General features: G+C 37.5%; 1 protein-coding gene across 28 annotated transcripts in view; it reads right to left on the bottom strand.

Annotated features, from left to right (window-relative positions):
* ERC1 (ELKS/RAB6-interacting/CAST family member 1) overlaps positions 1-17,788 on the bottom strand; it is a 511,501-nt gene that overhangs the window by 303,885 nt on the left and 189,828 nt on the right. For all 28 annotated transcript variants that reach the window (XM_054527822.2, XM_063711693.1, XM_063711688.1 and 25 more), the window contains one exon: positions 14,468-14,661. In XM_054527822.2, coding sequence (XP_054383797.1) covers positions 14,468-14,661 — 194 coding nt within the window. The remainder of the gene's footprint in view (positions 1-14,467; positions 14,662-17,788) is intronic.

The raw sequence follows: 17,788 nt of genomic DNA, 5'->3' as shown, positions 1-17,788 counted from the left end.
AATACCCTTGACATTTTATCCTCACAGCTAGATTTCTAGATCCCTCTCTCCTGAAATATGTTCAGTTCCCTGTATGAATTCAAGATAATGTTTGCAAACAATGCTCAATCACATAATCTTTGTTTTAGTGCAAGCATACTGACCTTGAGGTGAGACTGAAGGAAACAGCAAATCCAGGAAGAAAATGTGAAAAAGAAAGTTAGAAAGAATTAATAAGGACAATATTCAGAAATATTATTCATGGACATCATAAAATGCAGGATTAGAGAAGGGAAGGAGTCACAAATTCTTTACAGGCACTAAAGAAGAATTATTTCAGATTTTCAACTCAACAAATTTACTTTCTTATTAGATTACACCATTGTATTTTAATGAAAGTTTCTAAAAAAAAAAATTTGTCCAAAATTTGCCATTTCCTGGGCAGGAAAAAAAACAATTTCTTAAACACCAAGAAAAATAGAGAAGGTTAGCCATCTCATTCTCATTTAAGTAGTCAGAGCTGGCTTTAAGTAACTGCACAATTTTAGTCTGCTTAGTTTTATAGACACCCACCTTATAACTAACTATGCCTTAACCACCCCACTCCATTAAGAGGATCCAAGTTATCTAAAAGCAAAAGCAGAAAAACACAGCTTCTGTAGAATACAGAACTTTAATTTACTTGAAATAATTTTCTCAAATGTTAAAACATAATTTTCTCCTAACAACAACTAGTATTTCTCACTCCAAATCTACCAAAATCCTCAAATGGTGCAATCTAAAAGCAATAATGAACAAGAATACACAGGCTTGTTTACAGTAATTCAGTTCCAATGCTGCTTAGCAGTAGGAGATTTAAAGCAGTCATGCTTAATATTCCCTCATAGCATGTGGCCCTTACAGTTCATTACTGCCTTTTACAACAACAAGCAGTTTTTCTCTTTTTTAAAAAGTAATCAGTTTCACTGAAATTAGTATGATCCTCCAAATAGTTAGGGCTTCTAATGACCAGTATCATCTGGATTATCTTCATGGTCTAAATTTTACCTTCAGAATCTGAAACAAAATATTTATTTCTTGAACGCAAGCACCATTTCCATTTATACTTTAATGTCTTCTAAAACTTAGTGATTTCTTGCAAAAGTATAATTCAGTACTTACAAGTTTTAAAAAGTCATTGTGAGAATAAAAAAAGATAAGAAGGACAAGATTTGTTACCTTGTAACATGAAGAGATGAAAAACAGAAACAAAACGACTTGCTCTCAATCACATGGTGCGTGAGTGGCAGATACAGAATAAGAATGTAGCAGCCGGGCAGGCATGGTGGCTCACGCCTGTAATCCCAGCACTTTGGGAGGCTGAGGCATGCAGATCACCTGAGGTCAGGAGTTCGAGACCAGCCTAGCCAACATGGTGAAACCCCATCTCTATTAAAAATACAAAAATTAGCCAGGCGTGGTGGCACACGTCTGTAGTCCCAGGTACTCAGGAGGCTGAGGCACAAGAATCGGTTGAACCCGGGAGGTGGAGGTTGCAGTGAGCCAAGACTGTGCCACTGCACTCCAGCCTGGACAACAGAGCAAGACTCCGTCTCAAAAAGAGTAAGAATGTAGGTCTGCTGACATCTCACCTGGGCACAATTTATATGTTTTATGATGCTTCCTTAGGAATCTATAAAACTCCATGAACCTTTAGCATCTATAACGCAGTGTAAAATGCAGACAATGTTCAAAGGCAGAAAGAAGCCAATCTCTAAATGATTGTTCCCAACGATCCTTTTATTTCATTGGTCGTGAAACAGGAAGTCAAAATAATTTTAGATGAACAAGGACATTAACTGAATCTTCTTTGTATGCAAGTTTTTATATAACACATGGGTAAATCCATGGGAAAAAATTGAATGTATTCCTGCCAGAGAGCAACTTTAATTATTAATTTAATTTTTACCTACTTTATTATTCATGAATCATATTTCACTTTAGTGTCAAATTACAACTCTTTTTTTTTTTCTTTTTGAGACAGGGTTTCACCTGTCACCTAGGCTAGAGTGCAGTGGCGCAATCTTGGCTCACTGCAAACTCTACTTCCCAGACTCAAGTGATCCTCCCACCTCAGCCTCCCAAATAGCTGGGACTATAGGCATACACCACCACACCTGGCTAATATTTGTATTTTTTGTAGAGATGAGGTTTCGCCATGTGCCTAAGCTGGTCTCGAACTCCTGGGCTCAAGCAATCCACCCACTTTGACCTCCCAAAGTGCTAGGATTAGAGGCATGAGCCACCACGTCCAGCTAAACTGTAACTCTTGGGAAATAACTTTAGGAGAAAAAATCTGTACATCGAATTATATGTAATCCTAATGTTTGTACTTTTAGGTAAAACATTACAGTAGCCATTAAACACAGATTCCTATAAGACCACAGTAACAAATTATAAGGTGCTGTGCCCACAGGAAACTTTGGGAAGATAACCTAACAGGACTGACTACAAAAACCTTTGTAACTTATTCTCCTTTTAAAGGAAATCTACGATATTCATCAAGGAGGAAGAAGAAAGAAACAAGCAGCTTCCCCAGAAAGCAAGCTGAAGCAAGCAGGATCAGATAAAGAACCAGTCATCTTCAGTTGTAATATGCTGGCATCTTTCTTTTCCTTTTTAGTTTTTTCATTTTTTAAACACAGACCATTCTCCCTCAAGCAAGAACACACATTAAATAATTACTCTGAGCCACCATCCGCAGCCCCAGTCATCTCTCTTCCACTCTAACCACATTAACAGCATATTCTCTGACACTATACTTCATGGATTGAAGGTGCATATCCATAAATTTAAAAGTAAGACTATTTTTCTCTAAACAGACACTTTCCTCATGGATTATATAGCAGTTTATGTCAAACTTGCATACGGCTTAATTTCTATATGGTATCTTTGAAGACACAGTAAATGAATATCAATTCAAAATTTAAGGAAAAATATTTACAAGAATAAAGACTAAATACCTAGGTTTACATTTTCAGGTTACACTATGCAATAGATGCCCGAATATAATGTGATACTAACATAAAGTAATATCATAAAGCCCATTTCGCCATTGAGATGGTCCAAAAGAAACCGTTTTGGGTCAACCTAAATAAACAAACTCAGCATATAGGTAAACCCGTCAAATATCTAATTGACAATTTATACTAGTAAATACATTCACTTAGTTACTACACGTACATTTAAAATGAAATATATGACAAAATAATATTAATTTAGAAATACTACTTTCTCCTACTCCCACATTCAACAAAACAATTTTATTCACTCTTTGAATGCATTCTTAACATCAATTCACCAAGGATAGAAGACACATCATAGTAAAAAGTATTTTATATTACTGAGAAAGAAAAAAAGTTATACCAATTAGATTATACCATGCCATTTACTTGTATGTGTATCCAAATTTCAGAGATGTTAAAATACAAAAACAAGGTCAGAAATGGCATTTCATTGCGACAAAAAGGAGAAAGGGAAAGTTATCTACACTTTTGCTTAATCTACAAATCTAAAAGAAATTCAACTGAATTATATTAAATTGTATAAGAATATAGGCATATGAATGTACTTACATTTTTACAGAAGGAAAAACGTGTAAATACATATGCATGCATATATAAACATGTACATGTGTAAACATACTATGTACATATAAAAGAAATATAAAAATATTTTCAATATAATGTCAAGGTATGGGAGACTACTGAATCTCTTTTTAATTTCTAAAGGGTCTGAATATTATGGGCGATGGTAAGAAAAGGAAATGTGGGCCGGGCGCAGTGGCTCACGCCTGAAATCCCAGCACTTTGGGAGGCCAAGGCGGGCGGATCACGAGGTCAGGAGATTGAGACCATTCTGGCTAACATGGTGAAACCCCATCTCTACTAAAAATACAAAAAACTAGCCAGGCATGGTGGCGGGCACCTGTAGTCCCAGCCACTCGGGAGGGTGAGGCAGGAGAATGGTGCGAACCCGGGAGGTGGAGCTTGCAGTCAGCCACGATAGCGCTGGGTGACAGAGAGAGACTCCGTCTCAAAAAAAAAAAAAGAAAGAAAAGAAAAGGAAATGTGAGATGATTAGATAGCAGAATGAGAAAAGAGTGCTACTTCTCTTTTTTAACATATATACATTGGTCTCTCTAATGTACAGTCACAGGACAGAATGTGATAGGTACTACTGGAAAAGCACAAGTAAAGGAAAGAGAGATTACTAGCGAAAGGAGGTCAGTAAAGTTTTCTTTTTCAAAAAAAGTAACAGTTAAAATGGGTCGGATTCCCACAAACAAATAAAGGGAACAAAACTTTTAGTCAAAGAGAAAAGAATAAGAAAAGACAGATAAGAAAAAAAGCATTCTTCTTCAAAATTTGACTTCTATTTTCTAAGAAAACAGCAAATTCTTCTCAGACTATCAAGCCAAAAATTGGTAATATCCTATAAACTAGTTCAAGTTTGCCAACATATTTTAGAAGATTTATGAAAAATAAAAACCTCCATTTTCATTGCATAAAAATTTTAGAAACTACTTGTAAAATCTTTAAAAGAAAATTTAAAATCTCAAAAGGCAATAATCTTTAGGCATTAAGTTGAAGCCTAGCAGCTATTTTCCCAAATGCCATCAGAAAAGTTCTCTTTCTTTTACACATACACACGTGCAAATAACACTCCCAGATTAAAAATCACTACCGGCATGATAGGAAAATGACCTCCTTCATTCTTTGTGTTCCAAAAAAAAGTTATGTAATCTGTTCATAGGATTTGGGCTAATCTTGTTGATTTTTGTTTTTAATCAAGGGTGTTCTTAGTATGCTCAGAATTTAGCCCAAATCCTATGAACAGATTACATAACTTTTTTTTTTTTGAGATGGGAGTTTCATTCTTGTTGCCCAGGCTGGAGTGCAATGGCACGGTCGCAGCTCACTGCAACCCCTGCCTCCCAGGTTCAAGCAATTCTTGTGCCTCAGCCTACCAAGTAGCTGGGATTACAGGTGCCCAGCTAATCTTTTTTTGTATTTTTTAGTAGAGACAGGGGTTCACCATGTTGGTCAGGCTGGTCTCAAACTCCTGACCTCAGGTGATCCACCCTCCTCAGCCTCCCAAAGTGCTGGGATTACAGGCGTGAACCACCGCGCCTGGCCATAACATTTTTTTTAACAAAGTCAGTTGTTTATAAATCAAAATATAGCTCCCTTAAAAACAATACTATAAATACACACTAGGTTGTCTTGGTAGTCCACAAAATTAAAGTTTAATCATGATGTAAAAGCCAAGAGCTAATAGTTCCAGATGAATGACACGGTCTGGCTGTGTCCCCACCCAAATCTCATGTTGAATTGTGATCCCCAGTGTTGGAGGTGGGGCCTGGTGGGAAGTGACTGGATCATGAGGGTGGTTTCTAATGGTTTAGCATCATCCCCCTAGTGCTGTCTTGTGATAGAGTTCTCATGAGATCTGGTTGTTTGAAAGTGTGTAGCACCTCCCCCTTTGCTGGCTCGCTCTCTCCTGCCGGCCATGTAAATGTGCCTGCTTCCCCTTCACCTTCTGCTATGACAGTAAGTTTCCTGAGGCTACTCCAGAAGCAGAAGCCTGTACAGCCCGCAGAAACATGAGCCAACTATTTTCTTTATAAATTACCCAGTCTCAAGTATGTCTTTATAGCAGCATGAGAACGAACTAATACAATGAGGTATGGAAAAGATGGTTAGCAAAGAAGATAAAACTAATCACCACAAAGTAGAAAAACAAAGTTACCTCCATCATAACTACTCACAAGGCTAGCCCTAAGAATTTTATATATATATGAACAACAAAACTGATCTCCAGTTCTCCTATCTTTCTCAGAATAATTGTAGCAGTGCAATATCTTAGCTTTCCCTCTGTATTCTGTATCTCTCTACTAGAGCTGGAGGACCTGAAATTAATATTAATAGTTTAGGATCCAAAATTACTTATTAGCCTTCCAACCAAATAACCTCCCAAGCTACTATCATTTAATATTGGCTTCAAAAATGGAATGACCAAAGACTTAAGAGTCCAAATTTCAGGGCTGGGTGCAGTGTCTCACCTCTGTAATGGGTGCAGTGCCTCACCTCTGTAATGGGTGCAGTGTCTCACCTCTGTAATGGGTGCAGTGTCTCACCTCTGTCATCGTATCACTTTGGGATGCAGAGGCAGATGGATCACTTGAGCCCAGGAGTTCGAGACCAGCCTAGGCTATATGGCAAAAACCCATCTCTACAAAAAAAATACAAAAATTAGTTGGGCGTGGTGGCATGAGCCTCTAGTCTCAGCTACCCAGGAGGCTGAGGTGGGCGGATCACCTGAGCTCAAGAGGTCAAGGCTGTAGTGAGCCGTGATAGTGCCGCTGCACTCCAGCCTGGAAGACAGAGACCCTGTCTCAAAAAAAAAAAAAAAAAAGAGCCCAAAGGTCAACAAGTCCTTTCTTTCTGATACTACTACATTCTGGGCACATGATAACTGGGATGACCAGCCTCTGCAGTATGTTAAGTGATACCTTCCAGTAGAGCTCAACCAGACCTTAAGGAACTAAAATTTCATTACTGGAATTTCTAGCTATTGGACCAGCTATAGACAAATGCCAATGCTAGCATAATCTATAAATGAAATGACAATAGCTTCTGTATTGATGGAGTCTTAGTCTCTTTGAGCCAGACGTATCCCTTTAACTGAGTCCAGACTGAGACAAGCACTAAAAAGTACATGTGTAGAAAAACTGGACCCTAGCAGCAAAACAACCCACGTGCCATTTCCACAGTACCTGTCCTGTAAGTGGGCATTCCAGCATATGGGAAAGACTTTGGCCTCAGTAAGATCCTCAAGTGAACAGACTCTGAATCGTCTAGCTGTCTACAGCCTCCTCTTCTAGGAGGTGAGGTCATTAATGAAAACTGAACACCTGAAAAGGATTTCTTTTCAGGAAGGAGAGACAGACACTGGAATTGTTAGGCATGACTCCGCTACCTACTTAGGTAATATAGGACCAGTCGTTTAACCTCAAACATCTGTGTAACAAAAATCTAGGCCAGGCACAATGGTTCATTCCTGTAACCCCAGCACTTCTGGAGGCCAAGGCGGGTGGATCACTTGAGGCCAGGAGTTCGAGACCACCCTGGTTAACATGGTGAAACCCCATCTCTACTAAAAATACAAAAATTAGCTGGGCCTGGTGGTGTATGCCTGTATTCCCAGCTACTTGGAAAGCTGAGGCACAAGAATCACTTGAGCCCAGGAGGTGGAGGTTGCAGAGAGCTGAGATCATACCACTGCACTCCAGCCTGGGTGACAGAGGGAAAATCCGTCTTAATAAAAAATATATATATATATCTCATATATATTTTTATATATAATATATATTTCATATATATGATATATATTATATATATCATATATTTCATATATATGATATATAATATATATCATATATAATATATATTTCATATATTAATATTAATATATTTCATATATTAATATTATATAATATATTATATAAATATATTATATTATATATATTATTATATATATTATATTAATATTATATATATTATATATATATTATATATATATATAGAGAGAGAGAGAGGGAGACAGACAGACAGAAAGAGAGAGAGCGAGAAATAGCACACGCGCACGCACCCGGTGTGGTGGCTCATGCCTGTAATCCCAGCACTTTGGGAGGTCAAGGGGATCTCTTGAGCCCAGGAGTTCAAGACCGGCCTGGACAGCATAGTGGGCGCCAGCCCTATAAAACAATTAAACAACTAGCTGGGCATGGCGGCGCCTGTGGTCCCACCCACACAGGACACTGAGGTGGGAGGTCTAGGCTACAGTCTGGGAGGTCTAGGCTACAGTCTGTGAGCTGTCATCACGCCACTACACTCCAGCCTGAGCAACAGAGTGAGATTCTGTCAAAAAAAAAAAACCTACATATGAAACCTTTCCAACACATACCCCCACAACCCAAAAAGTCATGACGTAGACAGGGCAGCTAAAATGAACAAATATAACTAAACAAATTGCATTAAAATTCTTGGATATCTTTCTTAGATTCAAAATACATCCTCCTTTAAAGTAGTTGCCTAGTCGGAGGCAACAATCTGCTAAATGTATTCCTCTCAAAAGATGAAAGGGTGAGATCTGTTCCAGGCATTTGGGTGGGGGATGAGGTGGAGGCAGAGACAAAGGAGAATAAAGAGGACTACAACAAAGGAAAAGTAGGACTGACACCACCTGAGTGGGCTGATTTGAAAAGAATGGCATAGAATAATCTATGACTGGTTTAACTATTACCCTCAAATTACCACCTTATTTTAAAAGAACCAAAATCAGCACAGTGAGGAAGTTATTCCTGATCTGGGGGAGTAATTAAAATACTAGGGAAATTATCTTTTGATTTGGAAGGTATTAGGTAGACAAAGAAACCCCAATTTGGTCAGGGCCCCTGTGTTGCCCCGGCTTTCAGCAGCATTGATCCTTATTTGACTTACCAAAAAACTTTAACTCTTTTCAAAATGATTGCTTCCATTAAAAAAAAAAGGGAGGGGGGAATAAGTACGTAATTATATCCATTTGAATGCACTGGATTACAAGTAACGGAGAATCCTGATTCAAACTGGCTTAAACAATCAGAAATTGTCCTATCTCACATAACAAGCAGCACAGAGGCAGTTTCAGGAATAGTCCATTTCAGTTCCAACTCTGCTTTGCTGAGATTTTGTTAACTGTCACTCTCTGGACACTGGCTTCATCTTAGGTTGGCAGAAGTAGCTGCAGCAATTATGGGTATCACATCCCGACAAGATAATGTTCAGGAGAAAGGGGTCATCTTTCTTCTTGCAAGTCTGTCTTATAAGAAAATCATTCCCAGAAGCCTCCCTGTGGTTTTTCCTTCCAATCACTAATGCATATGTGCTCAATTCGTAACTAGCCACTAAGAAAGACAATGCCATTATCCTGATTGGCTTTAAAAGATCAGAATCTACTTCTGGAGCTGAGGAAATAGGGAATTACACATACTTGCGGTTGTGTTAGAATGGGAAAGTAGAAAATTAAATGTTAAGGCAAAAGGGAGAAACTGAAGTTTAATGTATAAAATTAATTTTAAAAGTAGGGCTCAGATCTGCAGAGGCTGGGACTAGGGTTGGGAAGAGATTTGCTGTAAAGGGACAAAAGGGAACTTTTGGGGATGAGGAAATTTCTATATATCTTGATCATGGTGGCAGTCATGTAAGTGTATAGATTTGTCAAACCTCAAACAACCAGCTTAAAATGGGTGCATTTTATTGTATGTAAATTATACCTCAAAGTTGTTGAAGTTTTTTTAGGGGCTTCTGTGGACTTCTTATAGAGCCCCTCCTTCAAATCGCTGCTCATATATCAATAACTTTATCAGACAGGTCTTTCTCGACTATCCCATAAATAATCACTTGGCTGAATTTCAAAACATCCCCCCCCCAAAAAAAATCTATATCCGTTAAAATCCCGGTTCTTATATTCCCTCAAATCAGGAAATATAGTAAATCCACAATTCCTATTAATCTTTAGATCACACAATAATAGACTCTATTATTCTTTGGATCACTGAAAACTTCTAACTTTGAAAAACCAAAGGCAACCTTTGTTATCTAAATTATATGAAAATCAGATGGTTGCCATTCTCTGAATACAAGTTTTGAATGGCATATTGAATCTAACAATCTCATATTAGAGTAAAATTGAGGATTTCTGCTGCAAACACTAAACTCTGTGAATCCATTAGTCATGGTATTAGAAAAAAGGTAACAAAGCACATTAAAAAGCAAAATTATAAGGCACAATACAATATATGGCACAGGGGATAATGTTCCCACAGTGGTGCTATAACATGGGCACATTCACTAAGAGGGACAGCGTGAGTGAAAAAGCAGACAGCAAACAATCCTGTATCAGCCTCCAGTACGCTTCTAAATACTTGATTTAATTTACTTTATTTTATTTTATTTATTTTTTGAGACAGAGTCTTGCTCTGTCACCCAGGCTGGAGTGCAGTGGCACAATCTCGGCTCACTGCAACCTCCGCCTCCTGAGTTCAAGTGATTCTCCTGCCTCAGCCTCCCAAGTAGCTGGGACTACAGGCATGTGCCATCATGCCTGGCTAATTTTTGTGTTTTTAGTAGAGACGGGGTTTCTCCATGTTGGCCAGGCTGGTCTCAAACTCCTGACCTCAGGTGATCCGCCTGCCTCAGGCCTCTCAAAGTGCTGGGATTACAGGCGTGAGCCACTGCGCCCGGCCACTCCAAGTATTTTAAACATTATAGCAAAGAAAAGCCTACTCACTATTAATCTAAATAGAAACTCTGATGTGCTTACTTTAGGAGAGAAATTCTCAGTTACATTCAGGGTTCCTGAGGCTACTCTAAATTTATCTACTTATCTAATGACTTTTCAAGCTCTGGTTTGTTTGTTTTTTGTATACTATCCAGAACCATCAGATGATGACTTTTTTGAAATATTAACTTGTCTATGTTACAGTGCCCAGTTACTCCATCAAATATTAATCTAGATGGTGCTTGTGAAGGTAGTTTGCTGACATAATTAAAGCCTCTAATCAATTTCAGTAAAAAAGACTATCCTAGATAATCCCAATGGGCATAAATGAATCCTTTGGAAAGATTTTAAAACAGGCTGAGGTTTCCCAGGAGAGAAAAGAAATTCTGCCGGTGGACCACAGCTTTGGCTTGTGCCTGCAACAGGTTCCATCCTGCTCATGATCTTCTCTTCCTGATAGCCTGCCACAGGGATTTCAGTCTTGCTTAGCCAGCCCCATGATTTTACAAGACTATCCTCTGTAATAAATCTCTTAATATATGTAGGCATATATTTATATAAATATACGTATAAATCTCATCATATATGTATGCTTCTGTGTGTGTTTATATATGAGTGTGTGTATATATGTATTTATCTCTCTCAATGTGTGTGTGTGTGTGTGTGTGTGTGTATATATGTATTTATCTCTCAATGTGTGTGTGTGTGTGTGTGTGTGTGTATATATGTATTTATCTCTCTCAATGTGTGTGTGTGTCTGTGTGTGTATATACATATATATATATATATATCCTACTAATTCTGCTTCTCACTGAATTCCAACTAATATGCACCACAGTATGGAACGTGAATTTAGAAGCACTACTTCTTAGATTTACTTGGGGAAAATCTTTTATATTTATAGATGTATTAATGGGCTTATCCAATCCTCTTTTTAAAATTGCAGTGGGTCAACAGAGTGGTACACCACTAAATCATCTTCTGACAAGAACCATTATTTTCTGTAACAGACAACATGGGAAGGAACTACTCATTTATTTCTTTAGATCACAAAGAACAGGCCTGGGAATCCTTCATAATACAATCTGAACCATTTAATATTGGAGATCCTTTTATAAGGAGCACTATAAAATGCAAAGAATACTAAGGATTTTCTTGAGTTCAATTATTGTAACAGTCTCCTTCTATTTCTGCACTTAGTGGGTTGCTGAACACCCTTAATAAATTAATTCTACATGCTGAATCTACAGTGTGGCACTACAGTTACATTAGTTGACGAACTATTTAAAGAGTAAAACAAAGACTAAAACAATCACAACTAACAGTATCAGAACTTTACCAGAACGAACACAGACTTTATCAAAAAGCAGGGTACCTAAAGAGGTATAGTTCAACTTGACATATAATCAGCTGTTCTTTAACTCTGATCAAGCAAAATTCCAAACAAGCCCCAGCAGTAGCAAGAGCAGCAGCAGCAATTCACTCTAGTACAAGACTGTAGCCTTATTTAATGCTCACTTTCCCAGGAAGTCCCAAACAAAACCCTGATGGTACAGGGACAGAAACCTGGCATGGAGGGTACAATTTGCACGAGAAACAGCCATGGCCAAGGGGCAGGAGGAGCATACACATATAAACACATAGACACCAAAAACCCCAATGGAACAGGACCATGGTAAGACAAAAAGAAGAATGAAGAAACTCAAATGATAAATTACAGGGAGACAGACAACGCAGAGGAAATAGTGGAATGGCAACATAAGCAGCAAATGATTAGTAAGAAACACAGCAGCCACACACATGCAAATCAGAACTAAATCTGGGAACAAGAGGCATAACATAATCCCAACTGTCTTTGACAAAGAATGCACTGATTATCTCCTAAAATAAGCAGAGCTCAGTTTATAAAAATGGCATTCAAGGGCATAAGTGAAACTAAAATCTACCTTAGTTTGTAAGCAAGCCATACTAAATATAACCACTTCTACTTAAGACATTGGGTCCAGATGGGGTAAAAGAATAAATCACCTAAGGGTAGGCAGCCTTCAAATAACAGTTGCCAGGAAGTCCAAAAAGAACAGAACTAGCCTTGGCAGAACAGAAAGAAAATTGATTTGGAATTTACAAACCCCATTCTATTAGCTCTGGCTCAACCACCGTGTCACTTCAGCAATAACTTCTCCGGGCCTCGGTTTCCTCTTCCATAAAATGCCATGCTAGATCACTTTCACAAATTCCATGATTCTACTGTTTATAAAAATCTTAAACTATGTTACCAAGTAACAAACTACAAAGCTGGTAGCAAAAGCTGAGTTATGAAGGCTGTTCCCTTTTTTTTCCCAGTAGCCAAGAAACTGTGTTAAATCCTAAAACAAAATTATAATGCTATAGGGCCAGAGGACAGAATTGTACAGTGCTTTTTCCAACTTTTATAAGAGTTACATTCTATGGAAAGAGTAGATCATTTACAACTCTTTCTCAAGATGTGAGAAATATAGTGTCTAATAAAAGCTGCTCTTTGGTGTGCTCTGGATATCAAATACAGACTTAGTCTTATTTCTTACTCTCCTTCAGTTCACATCCATCTCCCAAAATCAATATTGGCGCCAAAAATGAATCAAAAACGTTTTCAAGCAACTGCCTGGAATAGCAAGCAATAATTTCAAATGTAGATTTCTAATAAGAAATCAAACCATAAAATAAAACTTATTCAAGGAATTTCTTTTCTGAAATATATTTAGTGGGAAGTCACTAATCAATCAAAAGCACCACATTTTTATATCTATGCAGTACTGTTGCAGATTTCAGGCCTTTCCAAAAGCAAAGAGAGGCATGTATTCATGTAAGGACGTAATGGGTGAGGGGGTATATACACATGTGTGCATGTGTGTGTTGTGGGGAAGGGTACAGTGCAAAAATGAAGACATAAAAAATGTACATAATCTAATCTTGAGGCTATGGTAATTTTAAAATTCTGACTTAAAGAATTTTATCCATATATCCTATCCAGAACTGAAAAAAAGAGTAGAGTTAATACCAAAATAAGAGGAAATAAGTGAGCAGGTAATCAGCCCGTGTTTTTACACTTTCAGTACAGTGAAGGAGAACTGTGAAGGTTAGACTTCATAGTTTTGGTTTCTTGAAAATTAAAATTCTATGACTATAGAATAGGAAAAAATAATACATTCAGAGGACAGTATCAAGTCTACCACTAACCCCAAAACGTTAAAACTTAGTAAAAAATTTATGGAAGTACTCTAACACTTCTCAGCCTTCGAGATCATAAAAAAAAAAAAAATTATTCTTAAGGATCAGTCCCCAAAAGGCCAAGTAGATTAGTGACCCCACTCTGTCACTGTCAGTCTTTCTGGCTGTTCAGAATATAGGTAATTAACAAAGTTCTACTGGCAGAGTTGTTTCTGCACAGTTTTACATTTATGTTAAATATGTGGTGTAAAAGAAGAGGTCAAGAGGCACATGCTTGACCTCTAGCATAAAATAATAAGAAAATACACCAAAAAAATTCTAGGAGACCTGTCTGCCTAGATCTGTTCAAACACAGAATATTTTGAAGAATTCCAAGTCAGAGACAGCTTCATAAAAAACATATCCGTGGCTCCTAAATTGTCCTCAAAGTGTCTCTCCTCCTAATTTTGATCTAATGCACTGAAGTAACAGCTTGTTTTTCAACAATAAAAACTGTGAAAAGTCTAAAAATTTATAGCCCAACAGAGCATTAGCTCAACAACAAAGGTCTAAACCAGTGATAAAAGATTAACTCCTTTGCTTGAGGATCATTTGCTCAGTATATAGAGAAATTAAAAAGTAGACATTTGTCCTCTCTTGATTTGCCAGTAAAAAAACTTTAATTTTAAATTAATGAATACTCTCTTTTTTGCCAATGTTACAGCCCATAGCTTCCCAATTTATTCCCATTCTATGTTGCCTTCGAGATACCGCAACAAAGAACGTACACTGACCTAGAAAAAAGGCAGCTAATACAGTAATAGCAAGAATTTGAGAACCTAAATTCAGAGTCAGATATATTGAAAAAGTGTGTCCCCAAAAGCATACTTTTAAAACCATACTTTAACCTCATGAGCCCCAATCAGCTTCACTTTCTTACCTTTCCAACTCAGCTATCTTCTTATCTTTGTCATTCTTCTCATTTTCCACCTCCTTCAAGATCTCTAAGAGTCGATCAACTTCTGCCTGGGCCTTGCTAGACTCATCTTTGTACCTGGTGATCTCTCTCTCCAAGTGCTGTATTCGGTCACTCATCTCTGGACTGGCTCTGGCTTCCAATGCTGCCTCATGTGCCTACAAAGAAAAGCATTTCAATCCTATCAGATCCACACAGGTGGCAATGGGCAAACCATGTCCCAAACAATGAGTTATATTCCAATTTAAGTACAGAATTATCAAATATCTAACAGTTTGTAATTTATAAGGTTTTTATCTACTTAAGTATTATATAGACAAATATTAGTAATAAATGGAGAATTGTTAGGTTCCAAGTAGATTAGTTGTTTTAAATAATACATCTCTGAATATTATTAAATCAAAAATCATCACAAGCCAAAAGATGCTTCAGAGTTTAGTGAGACAAACTAACAAGTCATTGAACTGTTGTTATTGATCTCTCCAAGGGAATATCAAAAGGCAAACACCAGGGACTCACTGCTGATCGTATAGCCGGACCAGTGCAGAGACCTAATTCCCACTAGACGCTAACTTCCATTTCCATTTCCATTTCCTATATGCTGCTTTACCTAACGTGTGAATCACACAGCCTTGGGCATGTAGAATCATACAGATACTGTGAGTGTGATGCCACAAAAATGTGAGTTAGGTTAAGAAAATAGCTGCTACCATCACACAGGTACCTCCCTCATGCAAGGATTAGAGAATTTACAAAATAATATGGGACAAACAAATGAATTCAGAAATCGATAACCACACTTAAGGATGGGCTCAGTGGCTTGAGCCTGTAATCCCAGCACTACAGGAGGCCCAAGCAGGGGGATTGCTTGCGGCCATAAGTTGAAGACCAGCCTGGGCAACACAGCAAGGCCCCATCTCTATTGGAAAAAAAAATTGTTTAAGAAAAATTTTTTTAAAAGAACCACACTAAGATCTGAGAAAAAAATTTTTATTCAGGATCCTACAAAAGTCAACTAATATTGTTTATGCATTTTGGAATACAAAACAGTTTCCATAATTACAAACTAATTTTCAAGTCCTTAGCTGTCTTCTGGAATCTCTAAAGCCATGTATGTATAATGTGTTTAACGAGAAGACAAAAGCTTAGACGTTTTTTCTTATTCAACAGACAACAGAATATATTTAGTCCCTTAAAATGGTTTGAAAAAATATTAAAGGAGAAAATATATATATTCTTAGGAAATATTTCAGAAAGCTCTGAAGCAAAGTACCTTGAGTAAATGAGAAATGTTTATATAATTGTATTAAACACTTGGTGAAAGTAACAGCTATACTTTTAAGATAAGTCCTTTCCCAAGTTCATTTGTTTAAGGCTTCACACGTGTAGAAAAAAATCTTTTATCTGTCTTAAATATAGGCTTCCCTAACCCTTAACCTTGATACACATATGAAGTATATTTTAAGAAACAAAAATCATGTAAGTTTGGAAGGTAAGAAGAGAGCACTGTTCTGCACTGAATGTTGTCCAATGTCTAAAATCAGTTGTTTCACATGGTTTCCCAGTTTTGGAGTTGTTAATTGTAGGAGGGAAATTCCTGCAGCAGTCAATCCTTCATGGGCAGAAGGCTATAAATGTATCTAATAGAAAAGGAGAGAGGGAAGAAGAGTATAAGGAGTACCAAGACCAGGAGATATTTCAATAGAAAGCTGATCATATTACACATAAAGAGAGGGGACAACAAAGGGGAAGAGATTGAAGATGCAAACAAAAGCACAAGTAACTGAGAAAATTCTTAGTATCCACAAAGAAAGAAGGTAACGAAATAGGCAATAGGAGGCAGCTTGATGTAGGGGCACAAAAGATGACTGTGTAAACAAAAGTGAAGGCCAGCTGCCATTTAATGTCACTGAGATAATTCTAATAATTTATTATAAATTATTTATTATAACTCCACAAATATAAATATAACTACTGCATATCGGCATTCTGGGCCTTCACACATGCTGGTGAGTCCTTACTTTGAGGTCTCAGCTTAGAAAGTGTCACTTTTGTTAGGATCCATGACCCTGACCTAAGTTAGTTCTCCTTGATATAAGCTTCCCTCACACCATGTGATTTACTACAATTACCTTTTTAAGTGTCTACCTTCCTGATAGGGGCTATAAATTATATGAGTCAAGGGACAGGTCTGTCTTGTCCACCACTATATATCCTCAGTGCACAGTGTGGTAACTGACAGTAAAAACTCAATTATTTGTAGAAAAAATGAATATGCAAAAGCAGTGGGCTAGTTTCCATTTGATTTAAAACAGCCCACAGGCCGAAATGGTAGGAAAAGAAAAATGATTGGGAAGAAGAGAAATTAATCAGTAATTAAATATAAGTGAAAGATTAAATGTAGCTGGAAGATTATTGAGAATATCAAATGAGGCCAGGTGCAGTGGTTCACGTCTCTAATCCCAGCACTTTGGGAGACTAAGCTAGGAGAATTCCTTGAGCCCAGGAGTTCAAGACCTGCCAGGGAAACACAATGGGACCTCGCCTCTACAAAAAAAATAATAAAATAATAATGATAAAGATAATTAAAGAATACTAAATGACAATCTTTAAAGACAAAATAAATCAAGCTAGGAAACAAAAAATCAAAGATACTATAAACCTTCCCTTCCCTTATGACAACAAATTCGGTATCAGAGTAGTTTACATCTAAACTCTTGCTGAGTTAATTTGTACTTTAAAATAAAATTCTAAGATTTTTAAACCACCTTAAAGACCTTCACAACTTTATAAATTATAATACAAACTCCAAAAAAGGCATATTTTTCAAATCAGTGTTATAAACATCCCTTTAAAAGGGACTTCTAAGCCAGGTGCAGTGAGTGGCTCACGCCTGTCACCCCATCACTTTGGGAGGCCGAGGTGGGTGGATCACCTGAGGCCAGGAGTTTAAGACTAGCCTGGCCAACATGGCAAAACCCCATCTCCACTAAAAGTACAAAAATTAGCCAGGGGTGGTGGCGCACACCTGTATTCCCAACTACTTGGGAGGCTGTGGCACGAGAATTGCTTGAACCCGGGAGGTAGAGGCTGCATTCAGTCGAGATTGTGCCACTGCACTCCAGCCTGGGCAACAGAGTGAGACTCTGTCACAAAAAAATAAATGAAGATAAAATGGATTTCTAAATTGTGGAATATGACATTTAATTCAAGATGCAAGCATTTCTTCTGTCCATAGAGTCAATTATCATGGTATCAATATGAAAGGTATTTTCTGGATGAAGG

The sequence above is a fragment of the Pongo abelii genome, chromosome 10 (assembly GCF_028885655.2).
Source record: "Pongo abelii isolate AG06213 chromosome 10, NHGRI_mPonAbe1-v2.0_pri, whole genome shotgun sequence".
In the NCBI taxonomy this organism is placed as follows: Eukaryota; Metazoa; Chordata; class Mammalia; order Primates; family Hominidae; genus Pongo; species Pongo abelii.
This window is presented reverse-complemented; position numbering and strand designations above follow the sequence as displayed.